General features: G+C 44.3%; 1 protein-coding gene across 1 annotated transcript in view; it reads right to left on the bottom strand.

Moving 5' to 3' along the window:
- Nucleotides 1-14,041, bottom strand: part of Ice1 (interactor of little elongation complex ELL subunit 1) — a 49,678-nt gene extending 35,637 nt beyond the window's left edge. The window contains exons 1-4 of the mRNA XM_070042152.1: nucleotides 13,796-14,041; nucleotides 3,626-3,684; nucleotides 2,605-2,639; nucleotides 438-456 (exon numbers count right to left, since the gene is read on the bottom strand). Of these exons, the coding sequence (XP_069898253.1) occupies nucleotides 438-456; nucleotides 2,605-2,639; nucleotides 3,626-3,684; nucleotides 13,796-13,879 (197 nt within the window). The 5' untranslated portion in view covers nucleotides 13,880-14,041. The remainder of the gene's footprint in view (nucleotides 1-437; nucleotides 457-2,604; nucleotides 2,640-3,625; nucleotides 3,685-13,795) is intronic.
- Nucleotides 14,042-22,166: the final 8,125 nt, after the last annotated feature.

Genomic DNA, 22,166 nt, shown 5'->3' with positions numbered 1-22,166 from the left:
CACATTCTACCTTATTCTAAGTAATAAATGTAATCAGAGTATAAAACATTGCCAAAATCTGACTGGAATTTGTGACTCAAGTGGTATAACATTTATCTGGCAAGCATGATAAACTCTTGAGTTCAATCCCCACTATCATTAAATAAATAAATAAATAACATCAAACCTTTGATCCATGTAGATAATAGTAATTAGAGTAAAGCTTCATTAAAATAACAATGCAATAACTAAAAGTTATTGAAAAAAAAAACACAGGCTGTAATTTAAGCCCTAAGTAATAAATTCATTGGAATGGTGTAACAAAAACAACATTCTCTATGAAGAGTCAATCTAAGTGGATTTCATTAAAACCCATTTAAACATTTGGCCTGACATGTCTACTTTTAACTAAGAACTCAAACAGGGGCATCATCCATTATGAAGATAAGGTCACTCACCTTCGAGCAAACTGCAGCTGTAAAACTTGTTAAAGAAAACTTGAAGAAATTTATCTCCTGATACTTGTTTGGAATAAAACTTGTTTTACTACTTTAATAATCTATGTTTATATTCATAGAGGAAAGATCACAAAGGTTGACTATATTTGAGATTCTATCTTGCCACCCGAAGTAAAGACATCTATTTGAACAAATAGAAGACTGGGTTAAAATTACACTATAAGACAAATCAATCTGCAGCTAGAAGACAGATGACTGATAGATCTCCCCAAAAACCTGAACTTCATTTCTCAAGCAGTACACATATAACACCTGTGCAAAGGGGTCATGCTCTTACAAAAAAGCATGTACACCTACACTTAATGAACATTAGAAAAGAAATACAAACAGAACATAGAATCTATATCAGCTATCATTTTATAATTTCTGCAATCTGGTAACCTTATGTTCCCATATCATGAGTCTCAAATATTCTAAAATACCTAAACATAATTCTTGTCTTTCATTTTTAGGCATTCAAATTTATATAACAGTAAAGAAAATCATGTTTATGAAAACACACCCACAGCTTTCTGTTTTACAATGTAAGCTCAAAGCTAAGAAGCACGTTTTTATTTTTCAGTAATTACTGTAGTTTTGCAGAATAAAAGTTCAATACTTCCTGCCCTTTAGAAAGAGGAGTAATAAATAAAATGGTTAGAATTATACAGAGTTGAAATATGTTAATTGCCATAGTAAACTCACTGAAAAACCTATCCGTACTTCAGTAGCAAAGGCATCAAATCATTTGAGAAAGCCATACTGAACTGCAGCACGAGCACTGTAGGCCACAGCACTGCATTTTGAGGTCTAACTAATACCTATGTGGGCCAATGGCACAGCTATCTAAACAAATAAATATTTATATGCTGACACTAGTCCCCCACATCAAATCACAGAACAAATTTCTATAATTCAAAACTAATATGAAGACTGTATCTGCTTAGAATTATTCTAATTTTCATTTTAGCATTTGGTAGAAAAAGACTACAAGAGTAAACCAACATTTTCCTTACTAGATTTGTGAATAATTAACTCAAAATGTTTACACCATTTTTCCCAAGTGACATAATGAACACATGCTCTCCTAAAATTTGACCAGTCAATCAATTTTCCTGTTTAGTTATCTAAACGTAGTTGTAACATGCTGCATACTTTTACAACCGAAGCTATGACTCCTGTAATAGCATGCATTTGTACTTAAATGACTGCTATTTTAACAAATAAAACATAAAATTAATAATGATTTCTATTTTTCAAATAACTCCAGATACTAAAAGTAAATCTGGGCAATGATATGATTTTATTATTCTGCCCATACAAATTAGATATGGCATGATCACACTTAAGTAACTGGTGGTCACGTGTAAGTTCAGACATGCTAGAGGGACTGTTGGAGCAAGCTTCCAGTCACTGACAAGACCAGGATTCCACTGTCAGGACAGTACGGAGACCACGCTGGATCTGCAGGAATCTCTACAGTCAAACAGAGATGTCTATTTTGATGGAGAGATTACAAATCAAGGGTTACCCCCAAAATACATGGGAGGATCATCTGTATGCACTTGAGTAACTATTTGCCTAGAGCTGACTTTCCTGCAGGCATTCTCCCAATGCTATGTCTCAAAGCCCAAACAGTATCTGGTAAGTATACAGGAACTGTCTTATCAACATAAGATCACATCATTTCTATAATTTTGGGCATATGCATTTGTTCTCTGCAAGTCACAGAAATAATTAAGTCAATTTCCCACACAGTGTCCTCACAGTATACACTGTGCATATTCAACATGAACACACAGCAAGACCCAATGTAGCAACAATGATTCCTAGAGCTAAACACACATTGTGAGATGGCACATTCTCAGCACCAGTGAGACATCTTCTTAAAAAGCTCCTAAGATACAGTAAAGAAACAAATGAGACTGTATGCTTTCCTCCTGTGAGAATTTATTAATCACAATGACTGGTTGTTTAATGTGCCTGTGAGAAGGTTCTTTACTTGGGCAGATAAACAGTAATAAAAATGGCCTCTAAAAATGACTGACAGACAAACTTCATAGCTCTTTTAATTATTATACATTTGTACACTCCCAAAATACAAAAGAAAAAGCCAGTGAAAGGATATCATCACACTTCTTCTGATATTCTGTTAACAAATTACTGTAACCAAGAAAAGAAGAATTAGGATACTTTGTTATACAGAGCATATACTATGTTAAAATCACGCTTCAAATATGTATCACAATCCTCAAAAGCAGTGAAATGACATTATGAGCTTCCAATGTAAAATCTCTTTCATCTATGTTGGTCAATCATGAGACTATTACCTAATTCCAATGATAAACAAATCTAACATTATAGCTGTAACATACTGTGAGCAAGTTTGGGGAGATAGCTTAAAGTTTTAGGCTGTATTCCTAGCTACTACTTGGAAGGGACTGCAGTTCCAGGTCAGCCCAGGCATACATGTGGGAGGCTGAAATCAAGGGGGTTACCATTCCAGGCCAGCTTGGGCAGAAAAGTTCATGAGACTCCCATCTCAGTGGAAGAAGCTGGGCATGGTGGTGTGCACCTGTGATCTCAGCTACAATAGGAGTGAAAAATAAGCGGAACAAGGTCCTGCACAACCTTAGACAAGGAAGCAAGTGTGCACGGGGCACACGTCTGTCATCCTAGCTACTCAGGAGGCTGAGATCTGAGGATCTCAGCTCAAAGCCAGCCCAGGCAGTCCGAGAGACTCTTATCACCAATTAACCACCAGAAAACCGGAAGTGGTGCTGTGGCTCAAGTGGTAGAGCTCTCGTCTTGAGCTGAAGAGCTGAGGGACAGCGCCCAGGCCCAGAGTTCAAGCCCCACAACTGATCCAAAAGGAAAAGGTGTAAAAAGGAGGAAGACCTGTGGCTCACAGAAGAGCACTTGCCAGTCAGCATGAGACCTGGAGTACAAACCCCATACTGCCAACAAAGAAACTACTAACTCGAAACTTTAACAAAAGCAACAAAAAGTTCAGATGCTAATGGGACTCCACAGACACCACAGGAATTAAGTCCTCACAGCACCACCAGGCCCATCCCAAATGCCCAACAACCACCCAGTCAGTTGGTCAGGTTCACAATATTCTGCCAAACACACGCACATATACTTACTCCGTATTGATTATTTTTTGTTTCAAGGTAATTAATGCTTCAACATATTCATTTAAATTCTGAAAGAAAAAAGCTTCAGTTAGTTGTGTTACTATCACAGGTAATTGTTTTGCTTAAGTTAACATTATGTGTTATAAACACCAAAATAAACAAACTTCTTTTTTTTATTGGGGGGGTGGGGGGGAGGGTCTGGTCATGGGGCCTGAACTCTGGGCCTGGGCGCTGTCCCTCAGCTCTTCAGCTCAAGGCTAGCGCTATACCACTTGAGCCACAACGCCACTTCCGGCTTTTTTCTTTTTGTTCATGTGGTGCTGAGGAATCGAACCCAGGGCCTCATGCATGCAAGGCAAGCGCTCTACCACTGAGCCACCTTCCCAGCCCCACAAACTTCTTATTCATACTTTACATACAACACATCTGTAGCCTATGGTCTCCTCCTCAGCCTCCACATGAAAATGCTCACAGTCCTTTTACAGTAACAATAAAGATACTTCCATAGTGAATGCTGTATCAGTAGTCAATATATAGTGACTAGAACATCACCATTAACCACCAGTCTTTACCCTGCACTGTTTCTGAAAGGATTGTGACTACCCCAAATGACAGAGACTATTAAAAAGCAACAAAATAGTCAAAATTAAATAGCATAGGACCAGCTGGGTGCCAGTGGCTCCCGCCTGTAATGCTATCCACTCAGGAGGCTGAGATCTGAGGATTGTGGTTTGAAGCCAGCTACAGCAGGAAAGTCTGTGAGGTTCTATTTTTTTTTTTTTTGGTCTGGTCATGGGGCCTGAATTCTGGGCCTGGGCGCCGTCCCTCAGCATTTCAGCTCAAGGCTAGTGCTCTACCACTTGAGCCACAGTGAGATTCTTATCTTCAATTAACCACCAAAAAGCTGGAAGTGGAGCTGTGGTTCAAAGTGGTAAAGTGCCAACCTTGAGCAAAAAAAAAAAGCTCAGGGACAGCACCCAGGCCCCAAGACAGGAAAAAAGAAAAAAGAAAAGCCGGGCGCTGGTGGCTCACGCCTGTAATCCTAGCTACTCAGGAGGCTGAGATCTGAGGATCGTGGTTCAAAGCCAGCCCGGGCAGGAGAGACCGTGAGACTCCTATCTCAAATAAACCACCAGAAAACCGGAAGTGGTGCTGTAGCTCAAGTGGTAGAGCGCTCGCCTTGAGCTGAAGAGCTGAGGGACAGCGCCCAGGCCCAGAGTTCAAGCCCCACGACCGACAAAAAAAAAAAGAAAAAAGAAAGAAAAAGCATGCGGCCAAGATTCACTTTATAAAAGGATATATAAAATACTTTAGGTGCCAACCACAAATTCAATGCTCAATTATTACTTTCAAATTTAAAAATGAAAACATTGTTATACTGTTCAAATGGTCCTAAGATTTAAAACCAATTTTTTTCTTTTAACATAAGCTTTTAATGTATCCTTTTCTATCCGTATATATTTCAGTAATAATATTTTTAAACGTAGCTAACTAGCTTCTTCATATGTAATACAAATAATCATCCCTTTATACCATCCAGACTGCCCCGTATTCACTGAGAATCTCAAAAAGGTCTTTTTCTAGAAAAGCCAGCTGTTTTGATGGTTTCACTTATGGTAGTCCACATTCAGGCAGTGGGACAGGAGCAGCAATACTGTGCACTTAAATGGTCCAGTAGTTACAACGGCATGTTCACGTACGACGACCGCCATGCTCTGTAGTTTCACTGGCTTGTCAGTAAGAGAGATCAGGCATGGGCTACAGGCCAGAAAGCTGAGCGAGGCCCTCCTGGACCCTCCCCGCCTACAGACAACCACTCTGTTCCCACCATCTTTCCAAGGGGTCACACTCCATTTGGCCGCTCTTACCGAGGTACACTGAGTGCTGTCAGGCTCTCCTGCATAGGGATGACAGTCCCTCCACCCCCACAGGGCAGGCCAGCCTCACCCAAAGCACCTGCATTCCCACGTTCCGGTCAGGGGCATTTAAGAGGGTTTAACTAATGCTAACAATGATCTTGAGAAACCTCAGTATTCACTGCTGCACATTCATACTTTTCTCATAGTAAGAGCCTGTTAATGTATGCATCATGTGCGCAACTGATGTTTCCTCTTACAAGCTACAACATAGGGCGGGCAGTAGATTCTCAAAGGTTACCAATCTGTATGTGCTGCCAACTGATCCTTAACATAGACTCACATGCACACAGAAGTTCTAAAACACAGAGATGAATGACTTTTGTGTTAAGCCTTAGTTCCCTGAATCATATTTACAAGGTTCTCTCCCACCCCCAAAGGATAAAAGAATTCTTCTGTGTCATTTGAGCATTTTTAGGTCTTTATTAAATATTTGTATCTCTAAGTCCACTAGAATTTATTCTTGGGTATACCATAATGAATACTCTAAAAATATAAATCAGAAAGGCAACAAATGAACTATTCAGTTGTATTACTGTATTTAGCATTCCACATTTAACCTAATGTATGCAAGATAAATCCTATGTAGATTACAGTAATAAAATTTAAATATTGTCAGGCTGATATAACAGGATGATGCCTTTATAATTTCAAGGTAAATACAGATTTCTTAAATTACACACCAAACCACAAACATATTTTATAAGCAACATCAAATTTTTATATCTACCTGGGTACCAGTTATTCATGCCTGTAATCCTAGCTACTCAGGAGGCTGAGATTTGAGGATCTTTGAAAGCAGCCCAGGCAGGAAAGTCCGTGAGACTCTCATCTCTAATTAACTACCAGAAAACCAGAAGTGGTTCTGTGGCTCAAACTGGTAGAGCACTAACCTTGAGCAAAAGAGCTCATACTCAGTGTACAGACCCTGAGCTCAAGCCCCACGAACAACAAAAACAGCAACAACAATAACAAAATCTTGTATCTATGTGGCACTGAACACTATACAATTGCTAACAAAAGCATGGCAATCTTGAAACAGTCATTCATAAGAAGAACACACAAAGAATTCCTAACATATAGACAGATCATACTAATCAGTTATAAGAAATGAAGAATACAGACTGTGAATTCGGAAATGAAGAATCCAGAATGGACAACAGGCACATCAAAAGGTCTTCTACCCTACTGGCATCAGGAAGTGTAAATTCCACTAACAAAGGTCCATGCCCCACCCACCGTACTACACTGCAATAAAAGATTCACACCCCATCCACTGCATTATCCATCTTTCATCTACTATCTTGTACCAGAATAAAAACTCTGGTACTGATGTGAGGGAGAAAACCCCTGTACAAGAGCTGTAGTATCTGAAATCAAAATATATAAAATGCTGTTTACCTATTTTCAATCCTGAATTCTTTGTGTAAGTTTTCTACGACTCTGCTTCAGATAACTTGTTTCTGCCCCTTCCACAAAACTACCTTTGTGCTGTTTCTATTACATTTCATTTCCCAATTTGTTTTTACTGCTATGCGAAGGTATTATATATATCTCTATATATGCTGCTTGTTAATTAAACTAGGCTTGCTCATTGTATAAAAATGCTACTTATTAATAGATACAAGGAGCTAAACAGAGTATTGCAACACAATTCTTACAACATTAAATAATTTATCTGCAGATTCCCTTAGAAGTTCCATGTGAATAGTTGTAACAGCCGCCCACAATGATGGCTTTATGGTTCATCTGTTAGACCTGGTCTTCCTGAATTGAAAGAGTGCTCAATGAATAGCAAGTGAGACTTCCTTGTCTTAAATTACAATTTTCTCTGTCCCATGTTTTTGGTTAATATTCCTTCAACATGTCATGAAACTTCTATACATAGTCTCCTAAAAAGATTTGGATATGCATAAATTTTCCTAAATTAATTTGTTTCTATTTAGTTTAAATGCGTTTTTCTTCCACCTTTTATTTTCATGAGTTGCAGTGTATTATAACAGATTTTCTAATGGTAAAGCAGCTTTACATTCCTGGAATAAAAACAACTAAATGCTACATTAATTCTGTTTACATACCCTGCTAGATTTAGTCTCCCAATATCCTACTGAAGCAGTTTCTCCAATCTAGTTCAGAGGGAGCCTTTCTGTCTTTTTTTTTGTACTATGTCCAGTATTTCTAATAATATACAAGGCTCATAAAATCAGATGCCTCTTCCTTATTCAAAACGTCTAATGAGAAAGTAAACCACAAATATGTCTGTGATGAATAATAGTTTATTAGGTTGGGTTACTATGTGCTCCTGGCTGAAGAACGTGCCCCCCACCCAAGACATACTGAAGTCCTGACCACTAGCGGCTCTCTGTTCTGACAGTGCACAGACTTTGCTTTATTCCCTAAACAATACAGTACTATACAACAGCAACTACTTACACGTTATTTGTGTTGTGTCAGGAGCTAACTTATCTAGAGATGATTTAAAGAATAGAATAGTCTGTGTGCACATGATAAGCAAATATGCCTTACATTACTTTACATGAGAGACTTGAACATCAAGATGTTGGTATCCAGGAGCAATTTGGGAACCAGTTCGCTATACAAATAGGAATATCTAGAGAGGCAGGAGGAGATTCGCAACCTGAGCACTGGTGATGCTCTGGGCTGGAAGGACAGACGCTGAGGGCATCCCTGACCTCTGAGCACACTCCTGCTTGAGCATCCAAGTGTGTGAGCCCAGCAACGAGCATTGTGAGAATACTCAACTGAGAAAGGCCAGCGTGCAAGGTAAACCACAGGCTGCTACTTGCAAACTCGAAAATCTGGACAGCTCCCTCCCCCTATTCGTTCCCTAGATCCCAGTGCAATGTGGTTTATGGTGGACACCTGCTTCCTCTCTGCGATGCTACAGGACCAGTACAAGACCAGCCATGCTGAGTCTCTGTGGAGTTTCCCTGCTGGACTTCGCTGGGAGACGCTGTAGCACATGCAGTGTGTGGGGTGTGTCTTCCCTCCGCTAGCTTGGTTGGTAGTCTTCCCCGGCAGTAAGCCACGCCCAGGACTTTTACCAGGCACTAACAACTGAGCCCCAGGGAATCACTGGGACTGGGTGTCACCCCTGGCCGCCAGCACAATGTGACGCCACAGCATCTCCAGGTCTCAGCAAAGGTCTCCTGAGGAATGCTAAGGCTGTACAGCATGAACTTTCACAAACATAAAAGGCAAAGATGAAGGGAGACTGAAGAGCCAAGACAAGGAAATGTGGTGTGTTCCTGACAGGAGTTGCAACCAGGAAGGAAAAGAGCCGTTCTTGGTCCAGGCAGCAAATACGAACGATGCCGGCAAGGGTAGAGCTGCTCTACTGGTGCCAGCAGCAGCAGCAGCACGTAGGCAATCGCAGGCACTCAGTTCCAGAGTGAGGAAGCCAGTCCTGGACCTCTTCCTTTGTCCCTCGTCTGTAGTGAACCCTTCCCTCCCCTAGTCCTCTGTACAGCCTGTGGCCTCAGCCAACAGTACTCTCCCTCCTCCAGTGACCTGCAAAGTGCGCCCTTGCCCTCAGAGCTTGCTTCATGAAGCCCTGGGCAGGCCGCACTCATCCCACGCAGGGGCCCAAGGATGGGCTCCCTGGGGATCTCCTACCAAACTGACTCCATTACACTTAACCTGAGGGTGCTTTTCCTCTCTGACTCCAACTAGAATGAGCTCCGTGCTGCTTCTGCTCAAGACTGTGCATCAGAATCCATGCCAGGAGCAAGTACATCATTGATTGGTAAATGAATTACAATTCTGTAAGCATTCCTTGCCACAGAACAATGTGTACATCAATATGAAGTGGATCCTGAGATGGGGCTCAAGCTGGTATGATTCCATTTTGAGCTTTGCCTTTGTTTTACGGATTTTAGACTCCATTTTTTAGGGTGGTGACTAAAAACCTTTAAACAACGTTCAAACTAGAAAAACCACCTTAATCACAGGGCCACATCTTGGCTCCAACAGGCCTAGTTCCCAGAATGAAAAAAATGCACCTGGTCCCCCTCCTCTTCACAACCTAACTCACCCTTGATTGTTCAGTTAAAGACTGACCAAGAAAGTAGATAGGTTGTAATCTTGCTCAACTGGCAATACCACCCGCTTACTGTAAACCTGCTTTTTGCCCACCAAATTCGCATGCCAATTCAAACCAAAATGATAGGATAGTTTAAACAACTAGTATAAGACAGACTGTAACTCCATTGGCCACCTGCGTATGGCCTAAGATGATTATGCAATCCTTTGTGTGTAGTCGGTCACCTGTGTGCGGCCAGGCTTGACCACATGGATTTTGCCTTTAAAAACCCTAGCTTGTAGGCCAAAGTATCAGCTCCCCAGCCGGTGCTGCGGCCCTGGCCGGTCAGGGTAGGAACCTTCTCAATAAAGTTGCTTCTTTGTTAACAACTTTATTGCGGTGGGCTCTGTCACTCTGGAGGACTTGGTGGGCTTGCCTGCCTGAGTAGGGGTCTTCCTACTACAAATAGGTCTGGGGGAAAATATATTTCAGGTTCCAAGCAGTGAAGCTTTAACTTCTATCTGTGGCCAATGTGAGCCAAGCACAAGGCTATCCAAATCATAAGCTCAATTTTGTCCCAGGTCGGTTAAGCACGCAACTGACTAAATCTAATCTAGTTCATGAGGGCAAGAGCTTCAAACTCTCATCTGGCTTCCTAAGAGTATGGCTGATTTGCACTAAAGAGAAGTTGGCAAACCAGGGCTCTCAAAAGCAGAATAAAGTGACCTGATAGGTGATTAACTTAAGACTTCATATGTATACAATCATCAGACCACACTGGCTTACAGGACTGAGGAAGTGTTGCAACCCACATGGACTTCAATGACAAAACACTGCCGCCAAGGAAAGTGTGGACAGGAGATGAGGAGATAGAGAAAACTACATTAGAAAGATATGCACAATAAACTCAAGCACTACATTCAGATATAGTTCTGCAGGAAGCAAAATTCTTAGCAAAGCCAACTACTGAAAAAATAGAAGAATAGACAAGAAAGGAAGCTTTTCAGTGCAAGCAAGTGAGGTCAATTCAGAAACTTAAGTCCTTAGAATGAAGTACCCCTGACACGGATGGCCCATCAATTTTTTGCCAGATCATTTCAGTTTAGTAGAACCAATGCTACGGTTTCTCTCTCATGCAAAAGTTTAATACAGGTATAAAATACAGTCCCTGCTGTGGCAATAGACAGCAGATGCAGAAATAGCTTTCCTAAAAGTGATTATCTAACTAACGAATTGTTTCTTCTTTCATTTTTATTCTTTTCAATACTGGGTGGCTCTATAATGTATTCCCTGCTTGTCTACCTTTGCTTTTCTCTTTCTCCACACTCACCTTCAAGGGCTACTCATTAGGTAGGTGGTTCTCAGTTTAACTAACACAATATATTCCTTCATTCTTCTTCCTCCTACTTCCAACTCCCAGTAAAACTCTCCCAATGAATGTCTCCATCGAAACTGGCTTCCTCTATACTCCCTTACAAGTATAATAGACCATCTAAAAGAATAAATGAAAAAAATGGCTGAAAATCCAGGTCCTAATGTCATTCCTAAACATCAGTCCTATATCTCTAACACACCTTCTGACTTGTCTTGCTCTTCCTTTCGCCTTCTACTACAGTTCTCAAGGTCATTCATATTTTAAGTCTCTACCCCTTCCATTTTCCAAAAACCAGAGTTATCTTCACTTTCTCCTATTCAGAACCACTGTTTACTCCATTCTCATTTCCATCAGCCTTCAACTAATTTGGGCTTTTATTACACTAGAATGTATTGGCAAAACAATTTATCTCAGTTGTATACTCCTCCAGCTCAGCCTCAACACCAAGCACTGTAAAGCTCCATCACTCAAGAAAACTGACAGAAGTACAAAACTTCATAGTGGCCACCACTCAACGTTCTCTGTCATCGGAAGGAACCTATTCTTCCAGTCTCATGTGTCATACAGTTAAGGAGTATGCTGGAGACATCACTCATAATAGCTACCCCTTTCCACTAAAAAGACATTCCAGTTCCAGGCAAACAGAAACCAACATACAACCCAAAGTCTAATCTAGAGGGGCGATCTGCACACTAAGGCCCTCTTAATTGTTACAAAGTTTTAATGGAACACAGACACACAGACGATTTTATATATTGCCCATGACTGTTTTCACACTTCTGTAGCAGAACTGAGTAAACCGAGTACAAGTCCTCAAAGCCTAAAAACTTATTATGATCCTGTACCATACAGAATGTTTTACATACTCTGGATGTAACTAAAACATGACTTCATCAATTGCTGTTTTGAGAACCAACAGTGGCATAATGGTAAGAAAGAAGATCAATGCGAAGATCTCTAGGTAACAGGTGAGAGGGGTTCTGACCATGGTGTAAAAAGTGAAAATGGTGGTAAGTGGGGAGATGTGGGGGGAGAGGGGAGACAACGGAGGACTCCAGAGAAGCAATGGTAAAAGCAGGCTGCCAGGGAAAAGAGGCAGTAAGGGTGGCATCCAGTTTCAGGCTAAACATCCTGAGGGACATCACTTTTAACAAAATGCGAACTATGGCTGGTAGACATGTTCATGAAAGAAAATCAACCCAAGACTGAAAAACACACTTCACATCCACTGTCTTCCAGCAAAACACCTCCAATGGCTCACCATCTCATTCCAAAAGCCAGTCACACCCTCACATAACCAGCCCTGCTCTTACACTTATAGTCTCACAAAACCCAAACATCCATTCTCTCCAGACCTGCTGGCCTTCTTGGTCTGTCCAAGGAACTGGGCAAGCACCTACTCCATCAGCGCTGCATACTTGAGACTTCCAGTGACAGGTTTTTCTCCCAATACTCAACAGCATATTCTCTCACCCCACAGCTCAATGTTAGCTTTCCTAGGACTGCTGAAATTCCAACAGCCACTGCCCTTTTTCTTACCCGTGCATGCCCTCTTTTTCTTGCCTGTTTATCACTGATATATTTACTATCTTCTAACATTAACTTCTTTGTCACCCCACCTACGAGAAATGATGCTCCAAGATCTTCTAGGCCTAACAGCAGGGGATCAATGATTTGCTGAATGAATAAATTAATAAATATGACTCGAGATTCAGAAGATTTTCACCTATGTTTCTGAGAGGTATTGAGGATAAGATCGCTACACAAGGCAGTCTAACTAGGGCGATGAACCGACTCTTGGGTTTGTTCTACCAGAGTGCCAGCGTTGAGCCCTCAATCTCCTGCTCCTAACCATTTGTAAATATGTGGGGAGTCACTTGAGACACTGCACTTAAAATAAAAGCCACACTTCCCATGATGGCCATCTAGTCTGTGGCTCTTTCTACCCTCTCCTCTGCTCATGCCACACAGACCAAGTTCTTCTAGTCAAAGGGACCCCTGCCCTCCTCACCACCTGTCTTTCCACCTGTTAATCCCCCTTCCCAGAAGGTTCATTCCGCACCTGCTAGGGCATTCAGCAATGATCAGCAATTCACTCCAACGTCTGACTGTCACTGCCTCCGAGACTGGGCACCTGACCACCCCGGCCAAGAGGCAAGACCACCATCTCAACATCCTCCTATATTTCCTTCCCAAACACCATAAAGGTCTTCCTTATGAAAGGTGATGTCCACCAGCTTCACCACAATGTTCACCGTGAAGACAGTGTGAAGGAGGCTCCGCCTTCAGACAGCTAGCTGGGGGCGTCGCTGGAAATAAGTACTGGGGGCTGTTCCCACTGCTCCCTGAGGATCTGGAGCTAGACTGCCGATCCGGCGTAAAGAATAAACAATCCACGCCGCTGCTGTTACAAACTATACCTCCGGATGCTTCTGATTCTTTTAGTCCTGCAATTAACGCGTCAGTTAGCTTTATAAATTAAGTTTGGGATTATACGCCAGACTGCGGTTCCAAACGTGGAACCAGACAATCCACGCACGCCACCTAATACCCTGCCTGCGAACTGCACACATTCAGGAGGGGGCCGGCGGTGCACGGCCTTCTTCTCAGAAGGGCAAATCTCCTCGGGCCTCCACCTGTCACTCGCCGACCCCGAAAGCCCTGGGGCTGGGTCGGGACACAAGGGCCCCCCCCGGAACGTGCGCGTCCCGCCCCCTCCCCACCCCACCCCGCAAGGCCGCATCCCGGGGAACGAATTCCGGATGCAAAGCCCAGCAAGGCCTCGGGAACGGTCCCCACAACGACGCGGGGAAGCGCGGGCGGCGCGGGCGCGGGGACGCGCGTACCTGCTGCAGAGAGGCGCAGCCCTGGCACTGCGCGAGGTCGGCCGCCGTCCCGGGCGCCGCCGAGTGGGTCTCGCCCGGCATCATGGTGCCGCCCTGGGCCCGGGGCACGCGCGCCTCAGACACCCACGGCGTCCGCCCTGTTCCGCCGCTGCTGGTGCCGCCGCCGGGGCCGCCGCCTGCCGGGCCGCTCCCCGCCGGCGCCGGGCGGGTCCATCCGTGCACGGACGTCCCCGTGGAGACGACGAGGCGCCCCGCGGGCCGCAAGCGCCGCCAGCACCCGGGAGAAACGCGCCCCGGCGGCCCCCGGCGCGACGCGCCCCGGCTAGGACCCCGCCCCGCCCCGGCCGGCCCCGCCCCTCGCCGCCGCGGGGCTGCCCGGCCCAGTGCCTGCACAGAAGACGCGGGGCGCCTCGAGGCGCGGCGGAAAGACGCCGGTAAACACAGACGGCCAGGGACAGTGGAGGCACCACACGTTCGGCCCCTCGCCGAAGGTGGCTCCTTCATGGACGGCTCACCGCGAGACAGGCTCTTAATAGACACCTAAGGGGCCCGGCCGTGAATGAGGTGACTCGCGATGACGTCACAGGCGCCGGCCGGAGCGGGAGCACCCCCCCCCGGTGCGGGACAAGAACGCGCACGGTTTACAACCGCGTAATGCGCCCCGAGTGCGGCGGGGCCGGGTGAGGGGCGGCAGGGGGGCCGGGACCGAGGGGAGGACGGGGACGGAGGGGGCGCCGGCCCGGGCGCGGAGCAGCTCCGCGGCCTGCGCTGCTGGTGGTTGTGCGCCTGCGCCCGGGCTGCCCGTTGCCGCGTGTCCAGCTGTCATCCGATCCCCAGCCCGGCTCGCGGTCCGCACCGGACCAGCCTGCAGCCCGGGCCGGCGCCGCGTCCCCGCCACCCGCCCACCCGCCGTGGGTGAAAGGCTTCAGGCCCGGCCACGCCCCGAGATTGGGTCTTCCTCAGGCCTCTCCTCACAGCTGGACCAGTTCGGGATAACCACACCTTATCCCCACCCACATTTGCACGGGACACCTGTGGCTGCCCGGTCCTTTAAACCATTCGACGGGAGCCTTGAGAATGTTAGCTGCGCCTCCAGATCGCACCAGGCTTTTCCATCTGAAAACAGACCAGACAAAATCCAGGACTACAGTTACGAAGCAAAACCTTTCTGAACATGTGCACTAGGCATTAGAACTCAATGACAGGCAAAGGTCATAGAAATTTGGCGGAGGGAATCTTGCAAAAACCAGAATGTTGCAGCAAAGCTTTGGGGGGAGGTTTTTGTGAAGGCTTGGTACGTGAGACTGAGAATAGCTTCCGGTGTAAATAACTATAGGGCTGGAAATTGTGAGGACACGTGCATACATTGTGTCATGCCCTAAGACCTGTGAATGGCTGAACTAAAAAGTAATACATTAGTTTACTCCGTAGAGGAACTTACAAAGCTGAGCACTTAAGACTATTATGCGAATCTATTGGCTGCTGTTAGTCAGATTTACAGTGAGACTTGAATTGATAATTAATGATAATAACAATCAAAATAGAAAGATTTGGAAACTTGGCAGCTTTGCCAGGGAAATGAAAAGGCTTGTTCATGAGAGGAGGAAGGAGGCCTTGCCCCACACTACGAACAAAGTGGCCTTCAGGGACAGAGCGTTTTTAGAGACCAAGCTGACCACTTTTGAACTCAGCGCCTAGCGCCGCCTCAGCATTTCTCTGGCTGCTTTCATCTGACAAAGCGCAGCTACAACCATAGTTCAAGTGTAAAGCTCACAAGGAAGCGCCCCTGGGCTCCAGGGCAGATAGAACACAAAAGTGGCAGGGTCACTGCAGTTTCCACCGACCCTGACTGCAAAAGAAAGCCTAGGAGCCAGGCAGACATTTGCCACAGCATCAAAGTACCCTCAGCTGCAAATGCACAGTGGAGCCAGAAAGGTTGGCAACCAGCTTTCCAGCATCTGCCACAGAGAGCTGCGGTCTGTCAAAAGGATCTGAAGAGAGCAGCTTCTGGGCTTTAAACTTGCACCTCTCAGAGCAGTGCTCCATGCAGCATCTAGGAGCACTGACCCAACCAGGAGGAGGCCAGACATTAACCCTAAAAGTTAATGTCTGCCCTTGATTTGGGCTGATTGCTTTTTTCTGATTCTCAGTTTCTTTCTCCCCTCTGAAACAGCAGAGTTAGTGCTGTGTCTGTGCTGCTGTTGTATCTTGGACAGAGGTAACCTGGTTTTGACTTTTTGAGGACTCTGCACCAGAAAAAATTACCCAGAGAATAAGGCTTTGACCTTGAATCAATTCTGAACCATGTTGCGATGCTGGGGCTTTTTGTTTGGAGTGACTGTATGCTGCTATGGGGACCCGATGTGGGGGGAAGTTGGGGAATCTGCTGTCATTTAAATATGGTTTGTCACTTCCAAAGCTCCTATTAGGGTTTCATCCCCATCCATCTCTAAGTATTTGGAGAGTGGGCATCTAACCTGACTCTGGCGCTTAGCGTGTTTGGGTGCTTTTGAGAAGTGGTTAGGGTTCAATGAGGTCAACAGGCTTGGACCCCATGGGATGAATACGGTAAGTATTAATGGCTTGACAGGAATCGGGGAGGAGAGAGAAAGATGAGGGGGGGTGGCGCACGCGCGTGTGCACACACACACACACACACACACACACACACCTTCCTCTTTTTGTCTTCCACTGCCCTGTGCTGCCCTGGGACCCTGCCTGCAAGAAGTCCCTGAAGACCCAGGTGTAACCTGTGGGCCTTGGACCTTCAGAACACAAGTCGAATTTTACCTCTTTATAGGACCTTGCCCAGTTGTGGCATTGTGTTCTTAGCAACCCAAAATAGCTTAAGACACATCCTCAGGGGGAAGGATGCAAAAACACTTTTTTCTGCCAAGAGAAGCGCTATAATCCCGAGGATGGACTTATGGGTTCCCATTCCCCGTCAAGGCTCAACACCTGAAAGTGTTTCCCTCTGGACTCCACTCCTGAACTGTCCCCGGGCACTTGTAACCTGGGGAAATGAAGTCTTTGCAATTGAATGTAGTGAGGAGACATTTGATTAAGTTTAGAAATACATGATTCCACTGAGGTGGCCAATAGTCTATGAACTGGGGAAAACTCTAAATGGAATGTTTCTTATTTCTCTAGATGTATTTACAAAAGACTATGTATCTTTCTTGCCCTCAAGACATGTCTTAATGATAGTTTTGGTGCAGTCACCAAGATGTATTGTACTCATTAACATACATGTTGTTGAACCTGTTTTGTACAACTGAAGATAATACAAAGGAAATTAGGTGATCCCTGATTGGATTGATTTCCAGCCCTGTGGGTGTAATGCTAACATTTAGCCACCAGATGGTAATGTTTCCCTGTGTGTTTTAGAACAATACTCATGTTTGGTACACATCAGATCCAGCTTAGAGGGGCCTGAGGGGCCTCTGGGACATCAATGCTCCAATGGAGTGCATTTTGTAGGAACCTCTTTGTAGTCTGCCTGTGCACAGTCCACCAGTGTACCCCTCTGCAGCTCCCGTCCACCCACCCACCCCCTTTCTGCAATGGTGCCTGGAGTTGTGGCCAGGGGGCAGCAGTTTGCTCCTGCCTCCACGCTTCCCCTCCAACTGGTGTGAAGCCAGAGGGAGAGGGGGATGCCTGTCCCCGGAACACCCATTTCACTCAGAAAGCCGGAGGAAACAAATAGAATTCGCGTACAATTCAAAACTCTGTATTTAAATTTAAAGATCTGTGGTGCTGCACAGCCCACTCTCTTCACAGGAGAATAGACCCACACAGCCTTGGGATGGAGAGGTATGTGACCAATGGTAATATCTTGCTGCGGAAGAATCTTCCTGTGGCCCTCAGGTGGAGAAGGGTCTGGGAAGGGTATGCTCAGAGCTGCCCCAGGCTGAGGTGGAGGTGGGCAAAAGAGAAGGGAGTTCTGGGCAAGGGTGCAGGTGCTAGTCTGTGCCCTATGTCCAGTCCCAAAGAAGAAGGTGAGGAAGGAACCTACAGCCAATAAGAGTCCACAAGTGACTCACTTGCCCGTACTTGCACAGGAGACCAGAGGACACCAGGACACTGGTGCCTGGGACTGGGGATTGGGTCTCCACACTGTGGGATGAGCCACTTCATTACTGCCCTGGGGGACATTGAGAACTGTTCTATGTGGGCCACTGAGCGGGACCTTTACATGGACCCAAAGAACAGCCAAGAGGAAGAAAGGCCGGCATTGAACTGCTGCACAGTGACAAGGGAAAGTGGAAGGCTGGAACTATGCATCTTCCATGTAGTCTCCCCGAGAACCACCAAGCTACAGAAGCTCAAAGACGTCTGGAACAGTCCCTACTGGCAGCCCAGCAACCAGGGGACTCTCCACGGAGACAGACACAGGAGGGAGGCGGAAGCCATGAGCCTTAGCTTGAACTCCGAGGCCTTTCCCCTGTGTGAGGTCTTACAATGGAAGCAAAGCTGCCACACTTGGACTGAAACTGCACATGTGGGTATGCAGTCACAAAGAACATCCAGGAACCCCTAGTTGCTGTGTGAGGTCTGTCTGCCCTTGTTCTCACATTGCTTCAACCATTCTGAGTGTTGTACTTGTCTTGCCCTATGGTTCCTCTCGTCTACAAATCAGAAAAAGGCCACTTTATCTTCAATTGCATCCTTCCATCATAGAACTGTAACACATTCAGCTGCCTGCTCTCCCTGTTTTACTGAAACTGTCATTTCTGAACCCAATAATCGATCATCAGTCTTCTCTTTTTAATTATTTTTTAAAAATTGTTATGTGAGGTACAGGTGATGTACAGAGGGGTTACAGTCAGGAGGAAGGAGTATACTCCTTTTTGGACAATGTCACCCCTTCCCTTGTTCTGTCCCAGTTTGTCCCTCCCATCTCCACCCACAAGTTGTACAGTTCATTTTCAGCATAGTGTCTACTGAGTACCACTGCTGCCTTTAGTCTTCTCTTGTGAATCACAGTTTCATGCCCTTCCAAAAGCCCTGCCTCTCCCCATTTATACCACCCTACACTACCAGTGAAACTCCTAGCCCTCTCCTCTCCTAACCCTGTTTTCCCCATCCCTTAATCTCTCTCCCTGAACACCTAGGAACCAGACTACCTGAATATGACCTGGGTTTTTTCATTGTTGTTCTGTTTTATTTGTTGTGGTTTTTTGTTTTTCATTTTCTGTTTTCTGCCTCTGTTTACCTTATTAGTCCGTTTACCTGTCTTTCTCTTTGTTTCCTTTTTATTCTTTTTCCTTATTTGACAATCCGTGGCTTCTGTCTCACATCTATTTGTGAGTGCTTACATACTTGCTCATTTCTCCCAAGCTCATCTCCAATGTACCCTGACCCCATAAAATTTGAACTATTTCTTTCTTTTTTCAGCTTGCTTACCTCACCCAGCTTCCCATTAACCTCTTCTGTAAAGCTTAACTTCCATTTCTTCACACAGGTGCACACGTGCACACACACACACACACACACACACGAAAATGTCTGGAATTACTCTAACAGGACTGTCCCCTCAGCATCCTCACTATGCTTCCTCTGGTTAAAGAACACAAAGATATCCCATAAGTCCACAATTTATCTAAGAAGATCACAACAGGAGCAGTAACTCTTCTTTAGAACTTAACCTCAGCACAAAACTGTAGTGTTCTGTCTACAATAATCTTTGGAACCAAGCTTTCTCACCCTGAGTATAAAAAAAGTCCTGCACAGTATCTTGAGCACTGAGAATGAAAAACTCAACTGATGAGCACACTCCCAGCATACACAAGACCTGAACCAAGCTGCAGAGTCATCCACTAAAGAGCATTCAGGAGATTGAAACCGCCACATACTCTGGATCCAGATAAGTAAATCCCAGAAAAAACTTCATGAAATTCATGAACAAATAAGACAGCATGCCACAAAAACTAAACCAGTAATGTCATAAGGAAGGCTGTGAGAGTGAACATGAAGGAGAAATGTCCAGATAACCAGCTCATTAGAGTCATGACAAGAATTGCCAATGAAATAAAGGGACAGATATTTTTAAAACTAGATTAATTCCAAGAGAAGTTAAACAAGAGAAATCAAATGAATTTCTCAAACTCCTTCATGAAATAAAAAAGGGCCACTACCAAATTCATTCTATGAAACAAGTATTATCCTCATCCCAAAACCGAACACAAATGCTACAAAGAAAATTATAAATCAATCTCACTGATGACTATTGGTACAAAAATTCTTAATAATATACTTGCAAATATAATTTAGTAACACATCAACAAAATTGTACACCACAATCAAGTTGGTTTTAGGCATGCAAGAATGGTTTGACCTACGCAAATCAATAAATGTAATGTATTACCTAAACAGGACACAGAACAAAACACAGGATCATCTCAATGGATGCAGATGATGCCTCTGATACAATTCAATCTTTTATAATAAAAGCTCTGTGGAAACTAGGAATAAAAGGGACATACAAAAAATTCATAAAGCACAACGAACATATACCTGATGTTATATTAAATGAGGAAAACCTGCAATCATTTACTTTACATTCAAGAATGAGACAAGGATGTCCACTCCCCTCATTCATAGTCAACATTATGCCAGAGTTCCTTATCAGAGCAACCGAGCAGGAGAAAGAAATAAAAAGAAATTCTATTAGAGAAAGAAGTCAAACTATCCCTATTTTCTAATGACACAATCCTGTGTTTAACAAACCCTCTAGATGTGACAAATACATTGGGAAAAGAAGCTGTGGAACTAGAGCGTATCATACAAAGTGAAACAAACCAATCTCAAAAAACAAAATATTTTATATTTTTACTTGTATATGAAATCTAGAGTTAAAAGTCATACATATTCATAAAGCTTTACATAGTTATAAGTATGCATATATGTGTATATGTATATATGTTAATATATACATATGAATATACATTTATATACATGCATATAAATAGACATCCATATGTAGGTATACATATAATTTTTTCATGCATATAATTAATTTCTTATATGGTTAAATTTTGAAAATGAATCAAGAGAATATTCAGGAGGAGGAGAGAGGAGAATGGAAGAGAGGAAGGTAAATAACTTTGTATTACATTGCAAGTATATAGTTGAACAGCATACAGAAACTTAAAAGCTGATGGTCAATAGGGGAATGAGAAGAACAGAAATAGACTCTAGTTGAGTGTGAACAAGCAGACAGTGTGTGCCTGAGTGCGGGGTAAACAGGTTTAATACTGACAAACTAGATTATTTGCAACTATGAAAACCAAACAAGGAAATCTGGAGGGAAGGAGGGAGCTATATTTTGAGAAGGGGACAGAGCATGGTAAAGGGGGTGAGATTGATTGGAAGACAGTATAAATGTGTGACAATGTGCCAATGAATCCTCCTTGAATATGTAGTATAAGTTAAGAAAAATCTATAATGAAAACTAAAAAAAGAAATGAGAATTGCAGTAATCAATTTCTAATTGTGTGAAAGGTAATAAATTAAGTTCCTTTTTCTTTTTCTCCTTTTAGTTTATACAATGTAGATTAGCATTGAGTAACATCTCACTTTATTCTTCAGGATGTAAAGGATGATATAGTTAATTATTTATCCTTAAGTATTGATTATGACCTGAAAGAATGGATCTAGTGGTGGAGCTGCTGACTGAAGGGACGTTAGATGGAATTACTCATGAAGAACACATCCATGCTGGACAACTGCGTTTATCATGAACAATTGGAGCACATCTGGGTCAATTAACCTCTTTGAGTGGCTCAATGCCCACTGTCCAGTCTCGCTTCTTCCCAAGGTACCTTCCCAGAGAGCCACATCGGAGACAGCAGCCCTCCCCTGTTGGGGGTGCCGTGGACAACGGGAGCTTCAGAGCAGAAGCTTTCCTTCCTGCAGCTCTACCAGGCAGAAGGGAAGGGGCCCTGGCCCTGAGAACAGGCCCCCTGCGGGCATGGGGTCTTGCAGCCCTGCTCCAGCATCAAGATTCCTCACAGACACCTGCAGAGGCCATTTCAGATGTGGGCCTCACATGACACTTCGGTGGTGGTAGCCTCAAGAAGACTCGCCTACTGCTTGGGAAGAGGTCTTCAGCCCCTCAGAAAGGCTCCCAGGATCAGCCTAGTGCCCAGCAAAGCGGTCTCTCCATCAGCCTGTGGGCCTCCTCCTGCACCTGGCTCCTTCAGGCTTCATCTTAACAGGCTGCTCATCTAGCTGAACCCCTTCACCCCCGTGCAGTCTCCACACCTCCCTTCACCGGCTTTGAAGAGCGGTGACACATGCATTCTCTTCCAACTGGTAAGAGAGGCAGACAGATGAAAACCTTTCTCACTAAGCTCACCTAGAAGACAAG

Source organism: Dipodomys merriami, unplaced genomic scaffold (assembly GCF_024711535.1).
Source record: "Dipodomys merriami isolate MVZ:Mamm:240054 unplaced genomic scaffold, mDipMer1.0.p SCAF_32, whole genome shotgun sequence".
Taxonomy (NCBI): domain Eukaryota; kingdom Metazoa; phylum Chordata; class Mammalia; order Rodentia; family Heteromyidae; genus Dipodomys; species Dipodomys merriami.
This window is presented reverse-complemented; position numbering and strand designations above follow the sequence as displayed.